Source organism: Rhinichthys klamathensis, unplaced genomic scaffold (genome assembly GCF_029890125.1).
Source record: "Rhinichthys klamathensis goyatoka isolate OS25496 unplaced genomic scaffold, OSU_Roscu_1.1 h1tg000151l_1, whole genome shotgun sequence".
NCBI lineage: Eukaryota > Metazoa > Chordata > Actinopteri > Cypriniformes > Leuciscidae > Rhinichthys > Rhinichthys klamathensis.
The window spans coordinates 92,487-117,784 of NW_026606686.1; the positions used below are offsets into that span (position 1 = coordinate 92,487).

Here is a 25,298-nt window from a genome sequence, read left to right on the forward strand (position 1 = left end):
ACACACGATCAAAGGAGGAAGACCACTCGTTAACACACACACGCGATCAGAGGAAGACCACTCGTTAACACACACACGCGATCAGAGGAGGAAGACCACTCGTTAACACACACACGCGATCAGAGGAGGAAGACCACTCGTTAACACACACACACACACACGATCAGAGGAGGAAGACCACTCGTTAACACACACACGCGATCAGAGGAGGAAGACCACTCGTTAACAAACACACGATCAGAGGAGGAAGACCACTCGTTAACACACACACACGATCAGAGGAGGAAGACCACTCGTTAACACACACACACACACACGATCAGAGGAGGAAGACCACTCGTTAACACACACACACACGATCAGAGGAAGACCACTCGTTAACACACACACACACGATCAGAGGAAGACCACTCGTTAACACACACACACGATCAGAGGAAGACCACTCGTTAACAAACACACGATCAGAGGAGGAAGACCACTCGTTAACACACACACACGATCAGAGGAGGAAGACCACTCGTTAACACACACACACACACACGATCAGAGGAGGAAGACCACTCGTTAACACACACACACACGATCAGAGGAAGACCACTCGTTAACACACACACGATCAGAGGAGGAAGACCACTCGTTAACACACACACACGATCAGAGGAGGAAGACCACTCGTTAACAAACACACGATCAGAGGAGGAAGACCACTCGTTAACACACGCACACGATCAGAGGAGGAAGACCACTCGTTAACACACACACACACACACGATCAGAGGAGGAAGACCACTCGTTAACACACACACACACGATCAGAGGAAGACCACTCGTTAACACACACACGATCAGAGGAGGAAGACCACTCGTTAACACACACACACACGATCAGAGGAAGACCACTCGTTAACACACGCACACGATCAGAGGAGGAAGACCACTCGTTAACACACACACACACGATCAGAGGAAGACCACTCGTTAACACACACACACACGATCAGAGGAAGACCACTCGTTAACAAACACACGATCAGAGGAGGAAGACCACTCGTTAACACACACACACGATCAGAGGAGGAAGACCACTCGTTAACAAACACACGATCAGAGGAGGAAGACCACTCGTTAACAAACACACGATCAGAGGAGGAAGACCACTCGTTAACACACACACACGATCAGAGGAGGAAGACCACTCGTTAACACACACACACACACGATCAGAGAAGGAAGACCACTCGTTAACACACACACGATCAGAGGAGGAAGACCACTCGTTAACACACACACTATTAGAGGAGGAAGACCACTCGTTAACACACACACACACGATCAGAGGAGGAAGACCACTCGTTAACACACACACGATCAGAGGAAGACCACTCGTTAACACACACACGATCAGAGGAAGAAGACCACTCGTTAACACACACACGATCAGAGGAGGAAGACCACTCGTTAACACACACACGATCAGAGGAGGAAGACCACTCGTTAACACACACACACACGATCAGAGGAGGAAGACCACTCGTTAACAAACACGATCAGAGGAGGAAGACCACTCGTTAACACACACACACACGATCAGAGGAGGATCTGGGTAACACAAAAACTACCCAAAAACTGGGTTGTTACGTCTGGCCCAGGATTTGGGTAACACAAAAACTACCCAAACACTGGGTTGTTACATCTGACCCAGGATTTGGGTAACACAAAAACTACCCAAACACTGGGTTGTTACATCTGACCCAGGATCTGGGTAACACAAAAACTACCCAAACACTGGGTTGTTACGTCTGACCCAGGACCTGGCTAACACAAAAACTACCCAAACACTGGGTTGTTACATCTGACCCAGGATCTGGGTAACACAAAAACCACCCAAACACTGGGTTGTTACTTCTGACCCAGGATCTGGGTAACACAAAAACTACCCAAACACTGGGTTGTTACGTCTGACCCAGGACCTGGCTAACACAAAAACTACCCAAACACTGGGTTGTTACATCTGACCCAGGATCTGGGTAACACAAAAACCACCCAAACACTGGGTTGTTACTTCTGACCCAGGATATGGGTAACACAAAAACTACCCAAACACTGGGTTGTTACATCTGACCCAGGATATGGGTAACACAAAAACTACCCAAACACTGGGTTGTTACATCTGACCCAGGATCTGGGTAACACAAAAACTACCCAAACACTGGGTTGTTACGTCTGACCCAGGATCTGGCTAACACAAAAACTACCCAAACACTGGGTTGTTACGTCTGACCCAGGATCTGGCTAACACAAAAACTACCCAAACACTGGGTTGTTACGTCTGACCCAGGATCTGGGTAACACAAAAACTACCCAAACACTGGGTTGTTACGTCTGACCCAGGATCTGGGTAACACAAAAACTACCCAAACACTGGGTTGGTACGTCTGACCCAGGACCTGGCTAACACAAAAACTACCCAAACACTGGGTTGTTACATCTGACCCAGGATATGGGTAACACAAAAACCACCCAAACACTGGGTTGTTACTTCTGACCCAGGATATGGGTAACACAAAAACTACCCAAACACTGGGTTGTTACGTCTGACCCAGGATCTGGGTAACACAAAAACTACCCAAACACTGGGTTGGTACGTCTGACCCAGGATCTGGGTAACACAAAAACTACCCAAACACTGGGTTGGTACGTCTGACCCAGGAACTGGGTAACACAAAAACTACCCAAACACTGGGTTGGTACGTCTGACCCAGGATCTGGGTAACACAAAAACTACCCAAACACTGGGTTGTTACGTCTGACCCAGGATCTGGGTAACACAAAAACTACCCAAACACTGGGTTGTTACGTCTGACCCAGGATCTGGGTAACACAAAAACTACCCAAACACTGGGTTGGTACGTCTGACCCAGGACCTGGCTAACACAAAAACTACCCAAACACTGGGTTGTTACTTCTGACCCAGGATATGGGTAACACAAAAACTACCCAAACACTGGGTTGTTACATCTGACCCAGGATCTGGGTAACACAAAAACTACCCAAACACTGGGTTGTTACGTCTGACCCAGGATCTGGGTAACACAAAAACTACCCAAACACTGGGTTGTTACGTCTGACCCAGGATCTGGCTAACACAAAAACTACCCAAACACTGGGTTGTTACGTCTGACCCAGGATCTGGGTAACACAAAAACTACCCAAACACTGGGTTGTTACGTCTGACCCAGGATCTGGGTAACACAAAAACTACCCAAACACTGGGTTGGTACGTCTGACCCAGGACCTGGCTAACACAAAAACTACCCAAACACTGGGTTGTTACTTCTGACCCAGGATATGGGTAACACAAAATCTACCCAAACACTGGGTTGTTACATCTGACCCAGGATCTGGGTAACACAAAAACCACCCAAACACTGGGTTGTTACTTCTGACCCAGGATATGGGTAACACAAAAACTACCCAAACACTGGGTTGTTACATCTGACCCAGGATCTGGGTAACACAAAAACTACCCAAACACTGGGTTGGTACGTCTGACCCAGGATCTGGGTAACACAAAAACTACCCAAACACTGGGTTGTTACGTCTGACCCAGGATCTGGGTAACACAAAAACTACCCAAACACTGGTAAAAATAACACAAAAAATGGACCCTAAAGGCTCCACCCAGTATTGTGTAGTTGTGTAGCTCGAGTGTTAAACATGATAACAGTGTTGATGCTGTAATCGATCAGGAGTGAATGTGAATGTGGTTTTCTGACATCACGTCTGCGTGCGAGCGAGTGAACGCTGTGAAAGCCTCGGCTCGTCTGAAGGCTTTGACACACACTGTAAACGGCAGCTCATCTCAGTGTTTTACTGTCATTCAGAGCCGAGAGCTGAGCTTAACACAATGTGTTAATGTGGGGCTATTTTGAGCCTTGTTAGTGGTATTAACTAGCGATTTCGTTTTACTTATTCTATGCCCTATATACTAGTGTTATAAGCTAAACAGTTTTTAGAGATAAAACTCTTTACATTCGATTATCATGAAAACAAATCCCAGAGAACGGTCGATTCGGTACCAATGTTTTATTAGACCAAAGTTTAATTTTGCGCCGGAGTTGTCGTTTAATATTGATCCATTTCTGGTCATAATTTGGGGACAGTGAGCGTATGAGCCGCCGCTGCTTATATTGATCACGCTGTGACGGATATGTTCTGAGTCACATGATGTTCTGAGTCACATGTTGTGTGAAGCACCTGGCTTAAGAGAGTTTGAAGATGGCAGTTGCAATGCCTTGTGCAGTGGAAAGATGTGGGAAGTTAATCCCTGCATATCTCCTAAACAACCTGTGAGGTAAAAGGAACATTTCATTGATTTGCCTTGGGATTTATGGATCTTTTGGAAGTTGGTGGATGTTCAGAGAAACTACCTATGGTCCAAACGGCAATGGAGGACAGATCATTTCTCTGACTGACTGGGAAAAAACCAAACAAGTATTGTTGTTTTTTCTTATATTCTCATGTTGGGTTTGCAGTTGAGACTTTTGACCATGATACTTTGCAAGTATTGTTTAAAGTGGTGAGAAAGCTCTTTTTGAACTGCACAGTGGACTGGTTGCTCAGTGCTGGTCTGAATGGACTTAAAGGTCTAAGTGCATGTACCAGCACCTATGCTGGATTGAGAACTCAGTCAAGAACTGTTAATGTGGACACTGGGGATTTGCACTCTAAATGAGTTGAAAAGGAATTAACTGAATTTGAATGAATTTAACTTTTGAATGAACTGATTTGTTTGTGTTGAAAGATTTTGTCATGTTAAATGAGCCCCATTGAGTATTTGAATTTCTGGGCTATTTTTCTTTAAAATTGAATAATTTTTTGGTTTCTGGTTTTGTAGGTTTTTTTTTTTGCATTTGTGAACCATGAATCTTTTCCCCTGACTGAATATTATATTGCTCAAAAAACTAATAACAGTCTATATGAATTGAGCCTGTCCTGAATCCTTTGTATGGTTGACTGACTTTAAAGAAATTTAGTAGGTTGAAACCCCTGCTTGGCACCCCAATTAATTAGGTCAATCCGTTACAACGCAGTAAAACCCCAAACCGTCGTCTGTGGATGCGAGTCTGAAACTGGCGGGCCGTCGTCCGCTTAAAAACCGCTTTCAATCAGATCGAAATCTCGTTCGGATCGAGCTCAACCGTTTACATGAAGGCTTTTGAGTCCGATCGAGCCGCCAAGCCGATTACTAACGGATTTTGGGCTAGTTTACTCCTTCAATATGTGTTCTTTCAAGCTGCTATAAAGAAAACTTTGAAAATATACTTTAAGATGTTTATTTTATTACATTTTGTTTACTTGCGGCAGTAAGTTTCTCCCGAATTTACCAAGAAGTTAGCGTTCCAACGCGTCATGCCGCGCTCCGTCTGTTTACTGAAGTCAGTCATGAGCGGTTTCGTTGTAAAGCTCTGAGTCTCCTGCACAATGCCATGTAACCCAAATATGGGCATTTCCTTTCTATCAGTAACCAATCGTGAATGTCCAAAGGGTGATTTAAAGCTAATGACGAAATCTCATTGGCTACTGCTGGTTTCTGCTAACGTGATTCGCTCAGACGCATTGTTACTCTGCCAATGTTAACTCATTCAGTTACTGCAGTTGTAGGCCTTATATGCCTGCCATGTTATTAAATAATCAGTTTTCATGAGCTTGAAATATTATATATTATTATTACTAAGGGCCTGAGCATTTATTCTGATTTTGAGCAATGTTTTCTGATAGAAATGTATTAAATTCCCTACTTAAATCTTAAATGAGTTTTTTGTCATTCTCCAGTAGAAACATCTCAGCCTATGTAGCACCTATGTACACCAAACTCTCCAGTTATACACGTAGCAGTATTACGAAGATATTTTCAGAGGGATTTGTTAATAAATCATTTGTGGCCTGATTTGTGTGACATTTTAATTAAAAAATATGGCGAAAATCGATTTTTTTAAGGGTATGAACAGTATATTTTGATTTCCTAGGTAATGAAAGCATATATCCTGAAATCCCTCTGAACTTTTTTTGTAAACAAAATGAAAAAATAATTTTGCACCTGGCTTTATCATATGTTCAGATCTATCTACCGAAAATATATGCAAAATCGTGCATATTTAATGAGATAATGCCTAATTTGCATAATTAAACATACAAATTTCAAAAACTTGTAATAAATTTTTTTTATATACTTGTGTAAGTAATCAACTGAGGAAGTTTCATGGTGATATCTATTATTTAAGAATTTTACCCTATTCACCTGTAGTGTCTCGCCTTAAGCGGGGAAATAGAAATGAGTCGACAAGCTACACAATGATTGAGTGGAGCAAATGTTTGAGTTCATATTGAGATTTGGATTGCAAATCTGAGCACAGCTTGAGACATTATTGAGATGAAACTCTAGAGGAGACACACATGAGATCACTGGGGTCTTTATTTCAGATTTCAGTAGTCATCTCCAATTTGTTCTCACTGCCGTTTAGGAGAAACATTTGAGACATAACAGAGATCGAATGTGTCATTTCACTTCCGTGTGCCTTTGCAGGCGCAGCATGGGAGAGACTCTCCACGAGTTAATCATGGGAACATTCAGGAACCTGTTTGAAAAGGGCAGGGCGATTCTCCAAAAGATCATTGTGAACGGCAGCGTAAGATCAGCACAGAGTGATGGGTGTTCATTACCCACAATGCACTCTGGTGCCATTGTTGTTTCATGAGGGTGTTGGATCACTCGTGGACAGTGGCGTGTTTAGTCGGTACACTTTCTCAGGCCGTGTTTTCAGTCTTTCATCACAACTCTCCGAATCAGAAATGACAGTCAAGTTCACACATACAAATAAAACAATAACATTGAATCACATTGATCTGAACTGGATCGCTGGACCGCATTAACCAGAGCCGACAGATTTTACAAAACTGCACCAGATTAGATCAACCTGGACTCCACTATCTGAACTAAACGAGACTCCATAAATAGACAAACCACAACGACCGAATCTACCATTAACTGAAGGTGAAAAGCAGCCTGCGTTCCACTCAGGAGACCAGAACACAAAAACAGGAAGTAGCTCTTCCTGCACTTCCTTACACACACCAGCGTCTGTGTCCAAAACAACACTCATCGGCCTTCAGAATCAGCCTGTTTATCACACGCCTCTCAACTCCTTTAATTCTACTCTGGTTTCTGTTGATGGGTTTTTTTTACGTCGACAGGGTTTATATGGGAAGCTAAAACATCAAAATAATTAGCAAAATAAACACAAAATAATATAAAAACACCGAAATATAATAATAATAATTCTTAAATCAGTATTTTTGTATTGTTTTACACCCTAGATCCTTAAATAATACATTTATTTGACACAAAATGTACATATGGTTGTATTCAGAAAATGTATGTTTTTATATATATTAGATTTAAGCTTAAAACAAGAAAAAAAAAAAGACATTTTGGGACAACAAGATTTTCAATAAAAAAAATTGCAAATAATAAATATAAGTAAATGGAAAATGTACCTTATTTAAGGTTGTTAAATAATAATAATAAAAAATAATGATTAATATATCTACCCTGTTTATGGATGTTAAATAATACTAAATAACGATAAAAAAAACAATGAATTGTAAATCTACATTGTGTAAGGATGTCAAATAATAATAATAAAAAAGTACATAGTAAATCTACCTTGTTTAAAGATGTTTAATTGAAAAAGATTATTTAAATGCACAAAATATTTATTATTTAGAAACAATTGCAGAGAACCATGCGATGTATAGAGTCAGCATGAATCTTATGTAATGCGGACAAAAAAAAATTAATATAGGGCAGGGTTTGATTTTATATTTTTGGAATTGATTGGATCATAAAAATTTCCGAACTTAAATGGATGCAGGCGAAAAATAATACAGGCATCCAGTCAACTCTAGTCAAGTCAATTCAACTCTAGTCAAGTCAACTCTAGTCAAGTCAAGTCCACTCTAGTCAAGTCAACTCAAGTCAAGTCAACTCAAGTCAAGTCAACTCAAGTCAAGTCAAGTGAAGTCAACTCAAGTCAAGTCAAGTCAACTCTAGTCAAGTCAAGTCAACTCTAGTCAAGTCAACTCAAGTCAACTCAAGTCAATTCAAGTCAACTCAAGTCAACTCAAGTCTAGTCAAGTCAATTCAAGACAAGTCAACTCTAGTCAAGTCAAGTCAACTCTAGTCAAGTCAAGTTAACTCTAGTCAAGTCAACTCTAGTTAAGTCAACTAGTCAAGTCAACTAGTCAAGTCAAGTCAACTCAAGTCAAGTCAATTCAAGTTAACTCTAGTCAAGTCAACTCTAGTTAAGTCAACTCAAGTCAACTCAAGTCAAGTCAACTCTAGTCAAGTCAAGTCAACTCAAGTCAAGTCAAGTCAAGTCAACTCTAGTCAAGTCAAGTTAACTCAAGTCTAGTCAAGTCAATTCAAGACAAGTCAACTCTAGTCAAGTCAAGTCAACTCTAGTCAAGTCAAGTTAACTCTAGTCAAGTCAACTCTAGTTAAGTCAACTCAAGTCAACTCAAGTCAAGTCAACTCTAGTCAAGTCAAGTCAACTCAAGTCAAGTCAAGTCAAGTCAAGTCAACTCTAGTCAAGTCAACTCTAGTCAAGTCAACTAGTCAAGTCAAGTCAAGTCAACTCAAGTCAAGTCAATTCAAGTTAACTCTAGTCAAGTCAACTCTAGTTAAGTCAAGTCAAGTCAACTCAAGTCAAGTCAACTCTAGTCAAGTCAAGTCAAGTCAAGTCAACTCTAGTCAAGTCAAGTCTAGTCAAGTCAACTCTAGTCAAGTCAAGTCAAGTCAAGTCAACTCTAGTCAAGTCAAGTCTAGTCAAGTCAACTCTAATCAAGTCAACTCTAGTCAAGTCAACTCAAGTCAAGTCAACTCTAGTCAAGTCAAGTCTAGTCAACTCAAGTCAAGTCAACTCTAGTCAAGTCAAGTCTAGTCAAGTCAACTCTAATCAAGTCAACTAGTCAAGTCAACTCTAGTCAAGTCAACTCTAGTCAAGTCAACTCTAGTCAACTAGTCAAGTCAACTCTAGTCAACTAGTCAAGTCAACTCTAGTCAACTCTAGTCAAGTCAACTCTAGTTAAGTCAACTCTAGTCAAGTCAACTAGTCAAGTCAAGTCAAGTCAACTCAAGTCAAGTCAATTCAAGTTAACTCTAGTCAAGTCAACTCTAGTTAAGTCAACTCAAGTCAACTCAAGTCAAGTCAACTCTAGTCAAGTCAAGTCAACTCTAGTCAAGTCAAGTCAACTCAAGTCAAGTCAACTCTAGTCAAGTCAACTCTAGTCAAGTCAAGTCAACTCAAGTCAAGTCAAGTCAAGTCAAGTCAACTCTAGTCAAGTCAAGTCTAGTCAAGTCAACTCTAATCAAGTCAACTCTAGTCAAGTCAACTCAAGTCAAGTCAACTCTAGTCAAGTCAAGTCTAGTCAACTCAAGTCAAGTCAACTCTAGTCAAGTCAAGTCTAGTCAAGTCAACTCTAATCAAGTCAACTAGTCAAGTCAACTCTAGTCAAGTCAACTCTAGTCAAGTCAACTCTAGTCAAGTCAACTCTAGTCAAGTCAACTCTAGTCAACTAGTCAAGTCAACTCTAGTCAACTAGTCAAGTCAACTCTAGTCAACTAGTCAAGTCAAGTCATCCTCATTTATATAGCTCGTTTAACAATATAGATTGTTTCAAAGCAGCTTTACAGTGATAACAGGAAATTAAAGTAACAGATTGTTTTGGCTTTACAGCAGCTCTAGAATAAAGTTATTGTCCAGATAAAGTTAGTTTTGATTGATTCACTTCCATTGCAAAGATCATTAGTTATTAACTTAGGGGCCGCTAACGCGACACCGTTCTAACAGAAAACCCTTAATGCTAAAGGTTCATAGCAACAGTGTCGGCCCACATTCACCAGGCCGTGTGAAATCCACATGTAACGGATGTGAGCCGGATCTGGGCCGGACCATGCTGCTGTCTTGACATCAGATGGAAAGGAAAGTGGTTTCAGAGGCGGAGCCAATTATTACGTGTTATTTTCTTTCTAATACCGTACTGATGATCATTCACAGAAAGACTAGGAACATGAATTTTGATTTCATAAACCGCAGCATCGTCTCCTTGCGTGATGTAAACGCTAATCAACATGCAGAGAGTGTTGCGTCTGCACCCTTCCTCGACGGTTCAAGCACAAATGGGTTTAAGAGCCCGTTTCCAGGTCAAACAAGCAGTGTGTGAGAGCCCAGACCAGCCTTATCAAAGCAGCGCAGAGATAAAGAGCAAGAAACATATTCACAAACACAGACGTTTAATCACAAAGGAAGTGGCTACAGGACACAACAATGTCAACAGAGAGAGAACCAGCCAAAGGCATGCTGGGAAACTAACTCTGCTGATGTAACTTTGGAGGACACGACGAGCTTTTAGCTGCTTTTTTGGGGGACGAGACCAGTTCAAAACAAGAGGAGCGATTGTGCCGAGGGACGATCTGATGCTCAAATAATTCACTTTTAATAAAGGGAATATTTACCCGGAATTGATTTTAACCTTTATAAAAGCTTTCTCTTTCAAATAAAAATATGACCGTGAGAATATGATCAAATTAAATATAATGTATTACCGAAAATATGGAAAAATTACGATTTTGAAAGAGCTATGCTCACCAGGACTGCATTTATTGGATCACAAATACAGTAAAAATTGTGAAATATTATTCCAATGTAAAATAGCGGATTCCTATGTGAATATATAGTAAAGTGTATTTTATTCCTGTGATCAAAGCTGAATTTTCAGCATCATTACTCCAGTCTTCAGTGTCACATGATCCTTCACAAATTGAATTGAAACATTTCTGATTATTATAACGTTGACTTCTTTAAAACATTTTTAAAAATTTAATTCCAAACATTTGACAAGTAGTGTATAATCTTGAATATTATGAAATATATCAAATTCACTATGTGGCTTTTTTTCTCTTTTTTTTTGGTTCCCCATTTGAAATATCTAGGGCATTTTTAGCACTTTCGGTGGCATTTTGATCTTTTTTACTTTCAGCAACAGAGTGAGTTTGGGACAGATGCTGTCAAATGCAGTCAGAGGCCAGAAAATCAGAACAAAAGGAGCAGGAACTGAAGGTACTCGTGATCAGGACTGATGAAGTGGAGATGCGTGTTTAGTCTGTGCATGTATTGACATCGGTACGGCACAAGAGGAAGGTCATCTCAGGATTCACACACTGTTCTGACTGCACAAACACAAACACACTATTCTCCGACGCACAGCGCTGACGTAACACTGGCGTTTGGCAGCTTTTCTCCAGTGACGTCTGGAGACATAAGCTAATAATAAAGCAGAAGCCTTCCTAGCATTGATGCTAATACAGCGTTTGGAGAAAATGATCAATTCAAGTGGCCAAAATGATACAAGTCAGACAAGGGTGCCTCATATTTCACGTGCACTCAACGTTTACAGGATATGATTGCATGAAGATTCATACAGATTTACTGGCACACGGTCAAAGTGTGTTTACTGTTTATCTGACACTAACAATGATGATTTTTCCATACGCAAAGAAATGAAGAGAACATGATAATTCATACATGAAACAATGCAGTGACTTTTATCCTGATTCGGAGGATTTTCAATGCCAAGCTTTATAATATATATCAAGATTTTTTTAAATTTTTTTATTTATTTATTTTTAAGGATCATTATATGAATATGAGCATTAAAAAATACAATTATATATGTATATTACATAACAATTAATTAATATTTAATATTATAATTGTAATAATTAAATACATTAAATATGTATATATACATACATGATACATATATAAATGCTCATATTCATGTAATGAGCATATATATATATTAAGGCTGTCAAAAGATTAATCACGAGTAATCGCATCCGAAATAAAAGTTTGTGTTTACATAATATATGTGTGTGTACTGTGTATAATTATCTTGTATATAAATGCACACATGTATATATTTAAGAAAAATATGTTATTTATATATAAAATGTTTATATTTATATAAAATATACATTATATATAGGCTACATTCAGTCTATATACAGTATATACATGCAAATATTTCTTAAATACACATGCATGTGTGGGTATTTATGTATTAAAAATAATAATACACAGTACACACACATATATTATGTAAACACAAACTTTTATTTTGGATGCGATTAATCGCGATTAATCGTTTGACAGCCCTAATATACATATATATAAATATTTATATATATAATGTTTATTTATTTTTAAGATTCATTATATTATTACGAGCATTAAAATGATAATTATATGTATTTTACATAATAAAAATGTATAAATTATTAATAAATTAATAATAATTGTAAATAAACACCCACATTTTGAGCCTTAAAACACGCCTCTAACCACTGTACAACAATATGAAAAAAATCATAAAAGGTAGCTGAACATGTACAATACCTGAAGGCAAAAATAACAAAAAGTCAGTAGTCTACTCTATATGACTCGAGTCGAGACTGAAGAACAGACTCAAATTTAAGTCACAATTCATTGAAAATCATCTCCTCCATTCATGAACAGTGACGATCACTGATGTCAAACCTGGCAGGGTCACCGTGAGAGCGAACGAGACGCAAAGACCCGAAATATGGAGTCATTTCACCCGAAATAATAGTGTAGCACTGGGAGAAGTCCTGAAAAGTTGCTGGAGTGACATTATTTTTAGAGTAACATTTTGAAGAAGTCAGAGGCCTGAAAACCTGCCTATTACACGCCGCCTCATTATTAGCATTAGATGGCAAATTGTAGCACTAATATTGCTATTACAAGCTAAAACGCTCATTAATTCCTAATCTCAAGCACAATTAAAGGGTTTGATATTCCTCCGCATGTCTCCCTCTCTCCGCCTCGGCTCTTTTCTGCGCGCTAAGAGAAAGACAAAGACTCTCGGAGAGGTGCTGGATGGTGGGAGGAGAAATCTTCTTCTCTCGCTTCATCTCTGCGCTTAATGCAATCGCTGGCGTTTGACTGACAGGCATAACCAAAACAGAGCGATGCAAATAGCAGCGGCTTTTTTCTCTCTCCACGCGTTATTAAAATAACCCCACTTTTCAACGTGGCTTAATAAGCCACGGCTGTTACCAGAACAAACGCACGGGCCTATCAGCCGTTAGCCGAATCCTCTCAAACGCCAGAGACTGGCACGGGAAACGGGCACGCTTCAAAACCGAGAGAGATAATGCATAAATTTAGCGCCGTGCCCACACGTTCTCATGAGTTGCGTGTTATTTATTTCATTTATTCTCGTTTTTTCCTCAACGATTCACACTTTATGAAACATTTCCGAGTGATTGGAAGCCAAATGCATGGCAAGTCGCATGGCAACAGACTCGCTGTATTTTCGAGGCCCCCCTCCGTCCTTCTGCCCGACTTTCCAACTGAGTAAAACTGCGGCACAATCCAGGCGAAAGCGCAGGAACCGAGGGGCAAAGAAGGGGGAAGGGGGCGGCATGCAAATTACCAACCCTAAACAACACTCAAGTCTGAGGAAAACAATAGCAGCCATTGAAAACATGAAGACACACTGGGCCACGACACCGACTGCACTGACACACACTCGCAGTCCTCCATCTGTGCTTCACATCACGATATCAATGCTTGGGATAAAACACAAATGCATGCCGTGTGAAAAGCGTGCACAGGAATGAGCAGCGTGTCCCATATGTTGCACTGGTTTCCGTGGCTTTTCTTCCCGAATCCTCCGCCGGGGTCAAGGTCATTTATTTTTTGTCGCTTCTAATTATTTATTTATTTGCCGCCGCTTTTTTTTTTCTTCTTTTCCCTGCAGGAAACATTCATCAGAGACGGAATTAAAATCACAAATCAGACTAAAAAAACGGCACGTTTTATAAAACATGCACTTTAACAATACTCAAACCCTGCAGGTGTGTGTCGCACGAGTGTGTGTTTGTACAGAAAACAAGACGAACGCCGTCGTGCCACAACAATCAAAACTCACAGCACGTGAACTGTGACTTGCATGTGTCTCTCACACACACACAAACCTGAAGAAGTCTGCCAGGTCAAAGTCACAAATATCTCCCCACACACACACACACACACAGTCATGACACAACAATCAAACTCGCATCTCAAAGCACATGAACTGTGACTTGCATGTCTCTCACACACACACACACACACACACACACCGAAAGAAGAAGTTTGCCAGGTCAAAGTCACTAATATCTCCCCACACACACACACACACACTGCATATTCAAACCAAGCTCATAATCACTCTGTGACAGCGACAGAGGCCGTTCCACACCTCAGAAAACACACTTGTGTTTCATATGACATACTTGAGCCGGAGAAATGTCCACTTCCCAGAGACGTCGGTCCGTTGTTCTTCCCGCTGCTGACAGGAGGGGAAAACATCTACAAAACAATCATGACAACACATTAAAAACTTCCACAAACCGGCCCTGAATGAGAGAATACAACACACACACACACACACACACAGGTTAAAGGCATTTCTATTCCCTGCAATATTACGATTCAGTCTGAGCAAAACATTATGCACTGTTTGACATCATAAATGCATGCATAATCTTACTGTTAATTTGATGAATAATATAACCCTCTAATGCGATTGCAAAATCAAAACCAAGCCAAATTTCAAATTCACACAAGCACATAAACTAGCCTGGATGCCAGTTCAGCCCTCGACTGTCTGTGTGTCGGACAGCTGGAATATTTGTGCAACTGTGGCTTCATAAAAACACATTTCCTGAGTGAAAACTTCCCAAAAGCATTTCTCACAGGATGCACATTTAGCCTTTTTTATTTATTTATTATTATTACTTTTGACACTGAACCAGATGAAGACATCATCAGTCCACTAGAATCAACTCTAATCTCAGAATCATCAAGGAATGCTAATGGGATTTCTGTCAGCATTTGGAAGAAATCATAATGGGATCAAACAAGAATCTTTTATTTGGTTCTTCCAGTCTTCAGAATTCAATTCGAGTAGAACTGCATTTGATCCCATTAGAATATAATCACGAGAAATTCCATTAGAATTCCTTAAGGATTTTTTTTTTTTAAAGGGTCAACACAACATTCATAATACTCTATATTAAAGAAAAGGAAAAAACACAAGAAAAGACTGAATAAAGTGGGATATACTACCATTGATGTGGGGAACATTTTCAAATCGCTGTTTCGCATCTATAAGACAACAGAATTACTAATGCAACATCACATCTATCAAATCCACATAAGCTTTTGCAACTTTCTTTCACATATCAAATGCAATTACGCGGCACGGTCAGTGCGCAAAAAAAGTCATCTTACAACACTTCTACACAAACATCTGCGCACAGAAACACAATGAAATGTGACAAAACCAAACAAAGTGTGATCATTGACCTGCAGCATGGAGACGTAAAGTCACTTACCGCGCTGAAATCCAGCAAATCGCTCAGTTCTTTATCCGTCCCTAACGCGGCCATTCTCTGATGATGATGATGGTGATGATGATGGTGATGATGCATTTTTAGAAATATCACATAAACCTAAAAACATGGAAACAGATCGCAATGAGAAAACACCCGATCAGGAGGAGCGTGTCTGATCTTCAGAAACACACACGCGCGCGCACGCGTTCGCGCTCTCTCTCTCACACACACACACACACACACACACAAGCACACGCACACACGGACCCACGGCACGATCGAGCCCCAAAAAATCCACTCTGCGTGAAAAAGAGACTGTGGATCAGAGGATCATTCTTCCACCAGGTGAAGTGGACGCGCAGGTGTCCGGTAACGCGATCACACGTTCAAGATGAAGAAAGTCTCTCCAAGTGTCCCTCCGGCGCGCGGCTTCAACAATCCGATTCAACACGGCCGATCAATAACTGAGTGCGATCGGGGATTAAACGAACACTCGTGCCGCTCGTGGAGTGTGTTATTGACAGGACGGACGGTGAAGTATCGCTCAGCTCGTCTTCAGTGCGGCTACTGCAGGAGCGCTTCATTCAGACAAACACACTCCGGAATACCGCGCGGAGAAGCACAACTTTCACTGACACAACCTCGCATTAAACGCTTCACCGTCTGATCGAGAGCGCGAAGGCGTTGGTTCGACTTTTTACAATTATTGCATATTTGTGCGCGCGTCCGACCGCGGAAAGCACCAACTTTGGGTCACTTGAATTTTTTTATAGAGAAAAAAAGTTTTTTTTTTTTATGTGAATCTGTGGATGGTTACATTAATAATAAGAATACTGTCAGCACAGTATTCATATAAATTTGTTAAAGAATAGAAAAAAAACAAGAAATTGATGTGGGGAACAGTTTCAATATTGCTGTTTCACATTTATAAGACAACAGAATTGCTAATGCAACATTCAAATGCTTTCAGCTTTCTAAAGCAAAAAAAAATTGTTAAATTAAATTTTACGCTTTAAGGCCCGTTCACACCAAGAACGATAACTAAAAAGATAACTATAGCGATAACAATATTAACGCTCGCGCTCTTTAAAGCAGGATGGATTCTGATTGGCTGTCAATGTTTTTATTGTTCATCAGCTGGGGAACAAAAAAGTTCTGAAAGCGATTACAATTACTGTATATAATTTCTCTGTGCCGTCATAGTTGTGTTGTGGGCTGCTATTCTTTTATATAGTTATAGAACTACATCTTTATAGTTCTCATCCTTGGTGCACTCTAACAAATGCTGGGTTGTTTCAACCCATGTTTGGGTCAAATATGGACAAACCATTGGTTTAAATTTGGTTGGATTTGACCCAAACATGGATTAAAACAACCCAGCATTTTGTAGAGTGTGTGAGTGACCTTAAAGGGACAGTTCACCCAAAAATTAAAATTCTGTCATCATTTACTCACCATAAAGTTGTTCCAAATATGTATGAATTTCTTTATTTTTTTTCCAGCTGAACACAAAGGAAGATATTTTGAAGAATTTGGTCCCCATTGACTTCCATAGTATAGAAGAAAAAACTCAATGGAGCCCAATTTGAGGGCGAGTAAAAGATGACAGAAAATTAATTTTTGTGCGAATTAACCCTTTAAGATTCAGCCCCTCACACATATCTTTCTCTAAGCCCTTCAAACCAGAGTAACAAACACATTCTGGTAATAATCGAGTATAATGTGTTTGTTAACACGACTTTAGCTGATATTTTCTCCTCAAACGCTTAGCAAAAGCAACGACAGCACTTTCCCAAACACCTGCAACTTCATCTGTCAAACACATCAACGCAAACTGATGCAGTCTGATTGAAATTGATGTTTGATGTGGCTCAAAGTTTATCAAATTAAAAGGTGGGTTAATTTTCGAAAGCTAACAGGAAAAACCTGATGATAAATATCACCGTGATCAGAATCTGTAGTTTGCATCTGGATCATCATCAGTTTAACTGATCCATTAATGTCATCTGTGGTTTCAATGCATGGTTATGGCTTTTTTTATAAGAAGTATTTAATATGGTTGTATTGGTGGATCACACACACACACACAGGCCTCGTGTGCGTCTCTTTAAGAGGTCTGACGTGTGTTATTTCACACACCTGCACCCAAACCTTCCTGTGAACCACAGAAATATCAGCACCCATGTGAAGATGTGGATTGGTGCAGAGTTACAGACTCGAGGAAAGAGGTTTCCAGGCCAATCCTGCATCTGTCAGAGGAAATCTAGAGGTTCAGATCATCTTCACAAACACAAACATGAGACTAAGAGCACAGATCACCTATAAAACCATTCCCTTGTTATGAAACGCTCATCCAAGAACGTGTTTTAAACTACTGATGCTGTTCAGGTGAGTCAGGAAACTGATATCAATGAGCCAATCATCCTGGGGACAGAAACGCATCACTTCCTGTTTGGCTGCAGCGCCTCCTGGTGGATTTGAAGATCTTCAAGATGTAGTCCTAAAGTGACTCAATATGAAAAAAAGTGCCACAGCATCTTCTTCACTTAGAGATTTCTTTAGTGTTTAATGCTGAAAATAAAAAAAAATTAAATCGGAAAAAAAAAATCTGACATGCCAATATTGCTCATATAACAACAGAAGTGTAATTCAAAACATAATTAGGAAAAAAAAAAAACACGAAAATTGATTCTGTTGGGGCGCTAACTAGTCTGGTTAAACCCTGCTGGCAGATGTTGTAACTACATCAGAGAGTTTAATACACACGCGAGTGATAATGAGAATGTAAAGTTCTCAAAAAAAAAAAAAAAATTGGCTCTTAAACATGTAAAAAATTATTCAACCCCCAAAAAGTCAAATGTTGAGCAGAATCTCTCTCTCTCTCTATATATATATATATATATATTATTTGAAAATAAATAAAAATAAAGATAAGAATATTTCATTATATTATAGTAGATGATTTACCTAACTTTTAGTCTAAGTTTTAGAGGTTCTTAAAATGATTAAAATTGTGTTTTCCCCCCCAAATTGTTCCATAAGTTGAGTGTGACTAAACAAATAAAAGATAAACAGAAATTTGATTCAAAAGTTAATAACAGAAAACAAACAGCGCACAAAAAATCGTGAACATTTACATTTATCTTGGGGCACACACATGTATTAGAGGCAGATCTAGAAATTATATATATATATATATATATATATATATATATATATATATATATATATATATATAGACCTTTTTTTCAGTAATTTTATAGACTTGTAAAAGTGTGATTTTTTCAGTTATTCAGAGGCATGTAAACCACAGTAGTGGAAACTAGTTTTTCAGACTGCAGCACAGGGGCGTCGCTAGGCCCTTTTTAGGGGGGCTTCAGCCATATTTCAATGTCAGAATATTTGAGATGACCAATCAAATCAAAGTAGGCGGGCTTTATGTTCACAGACGCTGAGCGCGAATTTTAACAGTGCGACTCGACGCGTACGGTCAAGTGCGAGATAAGATGTAAGTAGCTAAACTTAACATTTCATATTTTACTTTTTTTTAGGTCATAAATGTTAAACGAATGACAAAAAATAATCAGGCAAACTAATATAGTTTTGTCTAATTTCGCCATTTTGAACTGAAAATAGGCCTATGTAACGTGACTCATGTAATGTAATAATTAGTTTACAAGAAACATTAACAAAGCCGTTTTCATCATGTTAGGCACAAGATTAATAATGAATGTGTACATATTGAGGATATAATACAAATTGTAGCCTTTAGTAAATTAAAAAAGCTCAGCTTTAGGAGTGGAAGAGAAAGGGACGAAGAGACTGAGAAAAAAAGAAAGAGTGATGGAGATGAGAAGAGAGCAGGTATTGACAAATAATCTACTGCCCACTGACATGGTTTTAAAGCTATTTCTTATCCTTTTTTTGGTCTTCAAACTTCTTGAGATGCACATATCAGAGAAATAAAAAATTTGAACCCCCTACCAACCTCAAATTTAGGACCTCTGTGATTATAAAGCCCTGTCTACGGCCCTGTATTAGGCATAAGATCAATAATGAATGTGTAGCCTATATATTGTGAATACATTTAATAAACTTAATTACCTTTAGTAGCTTTCAGTAAATAAATGCGTCTGAGAAAATGATTCATAGGCAAAATCAACCTATCAGTTGACCCTATGTTTACTTTCTTCACTGACAGACAAAAATGAAAAGCCTATATCAGTCAAAGTTCAGCTGGGCAAGATAAAAACAAAGAGAAAAAGAGTGTGATGCTGATGAGGAGAGAAAAATAATCAGCTGCCCACTATCCAAGTTTTTTGGCCTTCAGAACATCTTAAAATGCACATATGTAGATCAGAGAAACCAAAATTTTCTCGGGAAAACCCCGAAACCCCCGTATTTGCCCTATCTCACATTTGGGACCACAGTTATTATAAAACCGTGCCTTTGCATGGTAATGAAAATGGTTAATAGTGAGCTTTAGATCCTAAACTAAAGTGTTACCTTTTTTTATAATTTTTTTTAAAAAGTCATATTGGGGGCTTAGCCCGCCTAAAATGAAAATCCTAGTGACGCCCCTGCTGCAGCATTAATAACTGAACCATAAGCAGAGAAACATAAGCACAGGCTTCACATGTGACCACAGCTGTGGAAACAGAGAGCGCTGTGGAAACTTCACACAGATTCATGCAGAAATACGGCGGTAATCAATACCGGCAACAGTGTGGGGTTCCCAGCCGATCCTCCTGAGTTTAGAGGATCCAATCGGCTCAGAGACGCATGACAGCATTACAACTGTTCATTCACTTCTGTTCACTTAAATATAAACCGGACCGAGTGTGTGCAAGTCCCACGATCCAAACGGGATCTCATGCCTGTGCCACGATAAATGCAAAAAATGCCATACAGGTGAAACTGGAAAAACTAGAATATGGTGCAAAAGTTCATTTATTTCAGTAGTTCAACTTAAAAGATGAAACTAATATATATAGACTCATTACATGCAAAGTGAGATATTTCAAGCCTTTATTTGTTATAATTGTGATGATTATGGCTTACAGCTTATGAAAACCTTTTCATAATATTTTAAATTTGGGGTTTTCATAAACTGTAAGCCATAATCATCACAATTATAACAAATAAAGGCTTGAAATATCTCACTTTGCATGTAATGAGTCTATATAATATATTAGGGTGTATTCACACCAGGAAAGTCCGATAGTGCACTTGCTTTGGTCCGGACCAAATAAATATATATATATATATATTTTTTTTTTTGGTACAGTTCGCTTTCACACTGCTCTTTTTGCAAGTGAACCAAAATTTGTAAACAAAACCACACGTGTGCTAAGGTCGTCCATTCATTGGACAAGGATTCTCAAGGGAAATCAGAAAGTGCAAAAAAGGCTTAACGTAAATGAACGCAGCATCATCCTTGTATTGTAAGTAACTATCGTTACATTATATGAACTGCAAATGCTTTTTTTTTTTTTTGCATCTATGAGCGATTAGACTAAAGAGAACGCTCTGTATGTGAATGTCCTGTTGCACACACTCATTCATTCATTCCAATCCAATGACGCACACACACGACGCGCAGAAAGACGCGCAACAGATGTAATGTAGGCTACAACAGATCACTTTCCCATAACGCAACTCCGACTACGGAAGCCTGTTAACTCAAAGGCGCAGTGCTTTCTTGCAATTGGGTCGGTTCATGTTCACACCGTAAACGAACCGTACCAGAGTTCGTTTGGAAGCGTACCGAGACCACCTCTTCAGCTGGGTCTCGGTTCGGTTGTTTGGTCCGCACCAGAGTTCGATTGCTGTATTCACACCTGCCCAAAAGGTCCACACCAAAGGGGGAAACGAACTAGAGCTCGATTCAATCGAACCAAACAAGGCAGGTGTGAATACACCCTTAGTTTCACCTTTTAAGTTGAATTACTGAAATAAATGAACTTTTGCACAATATTCTAGTGTTTCCAGTTTCACCTGTAACAACGCAGTGTTTATTCCAGTTATTCTCCAGATTTTCAGTTGGTCCGATTTTTATGTATTTAGTTACTATATAAAACACTGTGCATCAAAACTACTAATCAAACTATACAGTGTTTTGGTGTAAATTCATCAGTCAGAGGTTACAATGAACCTCAAGAACCTTAAAGAGTTAGTTCACCCAATAATGAAAACGATGTCATTAATGACTCTCCCTCATGTCGCCCCAAGCCCGTCAGACCTCCGTTCATCTTCAGAACACAGTTTAAGATATTTTAGATTTAGTCCGAGAGCTTTCTGTCCCTCCATTGTAAATGTATGTACGGTATACTGTCCTTGTCCAGAAAGGAAATAAAGACATCATCAAAGTAGTCCATGTGACATCAGTGGGTTAGTTAGAGTGTGTTGAAGCATCGAAAATACATTTTGGTCCAAAAATAACAAAAACTAGGACTTTATTCAGCATTGTATTATCTTCCGGTTCTAGTTTTAAAAAAAAACCTAAAAATAGAATGTAAACGTCGCATGATAGGAAGATCATTAATGAAAACGTCTTAAATTTAGCGGTTTCAGAAGATTACTAACATGATGTCTTGTTCAGAGCCTGGAAATAACAACACGAGGAAGAGGAAGTTCCTCCTGAGGAGAGCGAGATTAATGCACAAGTGTATTTCTGAAGCACACAATGCTAACATGTCTTAATACTGACACAATGAGGATACACACTAAGCCTTTAAGCCGGAGACTCTCCGCGTCTCCAGAAAGCAGATTTGAGATTGTACTTTATTATCTGTGCTTGACATGTAGATCTACATATAAAGGTTGTAATGCGGCGTGTAAGGAGACGGCCTCTTGCATTCGTCGGTGATTGTGTGTTAAAAGCTCAGACGGCGAGCGCAGATTTAATCAAGGATCAAATGGATCTCGCCCGGACGGGTCTATCTGGGTCAGCGCTGGAATTACAGCGGGAAGTGTTTGGATATCATTCTCAATTAGTGATTAGACGGGAAGAGATTGACCACAAACGTCAGAGATCTCCGAGACGCATCAGAGATCACATGACGGAGCAACACACTCATCCGGGCCTCCGCTGAGCTGGTTTGAGATCATAGAGAAGTGTGTCAGTGTGAGCCGAGATCTCGTCTGACGCAGAACACACACACACACACACACACGTGTCTGGTCACTCCGGGGGTTTCTCTGGAGAACAACATTACAAGCAGGAAAGCCTGAGATTCTCCAGTTGTTCTACATTCAATCTCATTCAAGTATTTTACAACTATATATTTATATACTTTTTAAAGTAATACATATTTACAGTATTTATACATTAGTATATTTAATTAAAATAGTTGATTTCTCAAAAAAATATATATTATATTAATTATATGATATATTAAAATACATATATTTTGTTTAAATATAGTATCATATATTTTAATATCCATAAATACGTAATATAAATAAATATATACACATATTTCAAAAATAATACATATTTACAATATATATATATATATGACATTTTATTGATATTAAAATACATATATTTTTTTTAAATATAGTATCATATATTTTAATATCCATAAATACGTAATATAAATATATATATATATATATACATATTTTAAAAATAATACATATTTACAGTATTAATATATTTAATAATTTTTTTTATCTATTATATTAATTATATATTTTAAAATATATATAAATATTTGTATATATATATATATATATACACACACATAACACACACATACACTGTATATATATATAAAAATGATATAATTTAAAAATATAATAATGATATTTCATTTAAGTTATGTTTTAATTATATATAAACATATATACTTATATATTCTTATAATCAAAAAATTTTAAACATTTTTTTACTGTGCAGTAATTTCTGTAAGGTTTGAAATGATGGTTCCTACGATTGAAAAAAAAAAAGTGAATTTTTTGTCGTTTCAGAATAAAAATATTGATGTTTATCAAAAATGATTTGTTTGTTAAATACTGCCATTCCAAAAGCTTGTGGTCAGAAAACAGTTGGAAACTGATATACTTTGACGATTAGAAGTTTTAAAAGAACGGCATTTATAAATAAAATAATAATTGATATATATATAGTTTACTGTATTATATTTGAATATATAAGAGATCCTATGGGAAAGAGTGTGAGTGAGCTTTTCAGAAGAAAGGACGTTCTGTGCCACTTGTGTAAGACGTGAGAACGGGAGCTTGAAGGAGCAGCAAGTGCATTAGCTAGAGTTCCTCTGCTTTTCCAGCTTGTAGGGAGAGAATGAGTCGTAGTCAGGAATGATGACATAAACATCCCGCTTTTCCTTCAGAAAACACAACCCTTGCCAAACACCTGCGGCCTCCGTCTGAGGGCAGCGAGGGCCGGTCAAACGCCTTCATACTCTTTGATTCTCTTCATTTAGAGACTGAGTTACAGCACATTCCTCCGGACAGAATCTCCTCCTAAACATTCCCATCCCGACCTCCCCGGATAACTGTCCCGTTCACTCCCAAAGCCCAGCTGGGGCATCTTCAGCTTCGGCAATTAAAACAATGTGTCTAACAGACCAATCCAGCGGTCGACACACATCCTTTCCACCGCCCACCAACCTCTCTGTGTGTGTGTGTGTGTGTGTGTGTGTGTGTGTGTGTCGGAGTTTATCCCAGAAATGTGTTATTGGACGCTGAATGCCAAGCAGATGGTACTGCGGTTGGTACAGGTGCCACAGGCTTTGGAAAAGGGAAAAAATCCTGCCAGAGTTCAAGTCCAGGGCACATCCGTCCCGGAAAAAAGAAAGAAAAGAAAAACAGGTTTGTCCAAATGAAAAGGTTTGTAGAGCGAAATGAAACTAATGCCTCATTTAAGACTCAAAGGCCAGAGTTGAAAGCTGCTTACTAAAATATTTTATAAGCTATTGTGTAAGCTGACATATCAACACTGCATTCCTCTCGCGGACAGTGGCCTATTTTACTGCGCATGCATTATAATGCATTAACAACAGCATGTACAATGCAAACACTCTTAATGGACTGTTTTGACATTTTTAAGATACAAAAACAAAAACTTTTGGGGGCTGTACATTATTTTATTTTATTTTTTTTATTTCTTTTTTTTATTAATAAATCTTGTTATTTCATTTATATTTTTTTTGCCCTGAAACGGCAAAAAATGCAGACTTTTCTCAGTCAGAGGAACCATAATTTCAACAGAAATTGACAATTAAATGCGTAATATCGTAATTACTGCACAATTAAAAAATATTGCTGTTTTGACAAAATGAACACAAAATATAATATTTTATATTTTCAATTATATTGTGAATATAGTGTTGTCAAATCAATCAATCACGATTAATAAAATCAATGTTTTGTTTATATAATATGTGTAATATGTATACACACACACACATACATATATATATACATACAATAAAATGTATATACACATGCTATGTAAAAAAATGAATCGCAATTAATCGATTTGACAGCACTACCGGTAATATATATATATTCATTTATTTCTCACATGAATCATTGGATCGGTTTAGACGGTTTGAACGGATTCATGTAATGAATCAAACTTGCCAACTCTAAAGCTGTTTTTACTCTAAACCAGGATTTTGGTAAATAACACATTTAGGACAAATAAAAAAAAATTGCACATTAGATAATCACAATGTTGCTCAATTTTACATATCGGTATTAAAATCATCACAAATATAGGGTGCTTATTGGATGTATTGGC

At 38.5% G+C, this 25,298-nt stretch overlaps 1 protein-coding gene across 1 annotated transcript in view; it reads right to left on the minus strand.

Moving 5' to 3' along the window:
* tcf4 (transcription factor 4) overlaps positions 1-15,776 on the minus strand; it is a gene marked incomplete at its 3' end in the record, with an annotated part of 102,016 nt that extends 86,240 nt beyond the window's left edge. Inside the window, exons 1-3 of the mRNA XM_056258424.1 lie at positions 15,530-15,776; positions 15,261-15,299; positions 14,426-14,501 (exon numbers count right to left, since the gene is read on the minus strand). Of these exons, the coding sequence (XP_056114399.1) occupies positions 14,426-14,501; positions 15,261-15,299; positions 15,530-15,625 (211 nt within the window). The remainder of the gene's footprint in view (positions 1-14,425; positions 14,502-15,260; positions 15,300-15,529) is intronic.
* Positions 15,777-25,298: the final 9,522 nt, after the last annotated feature.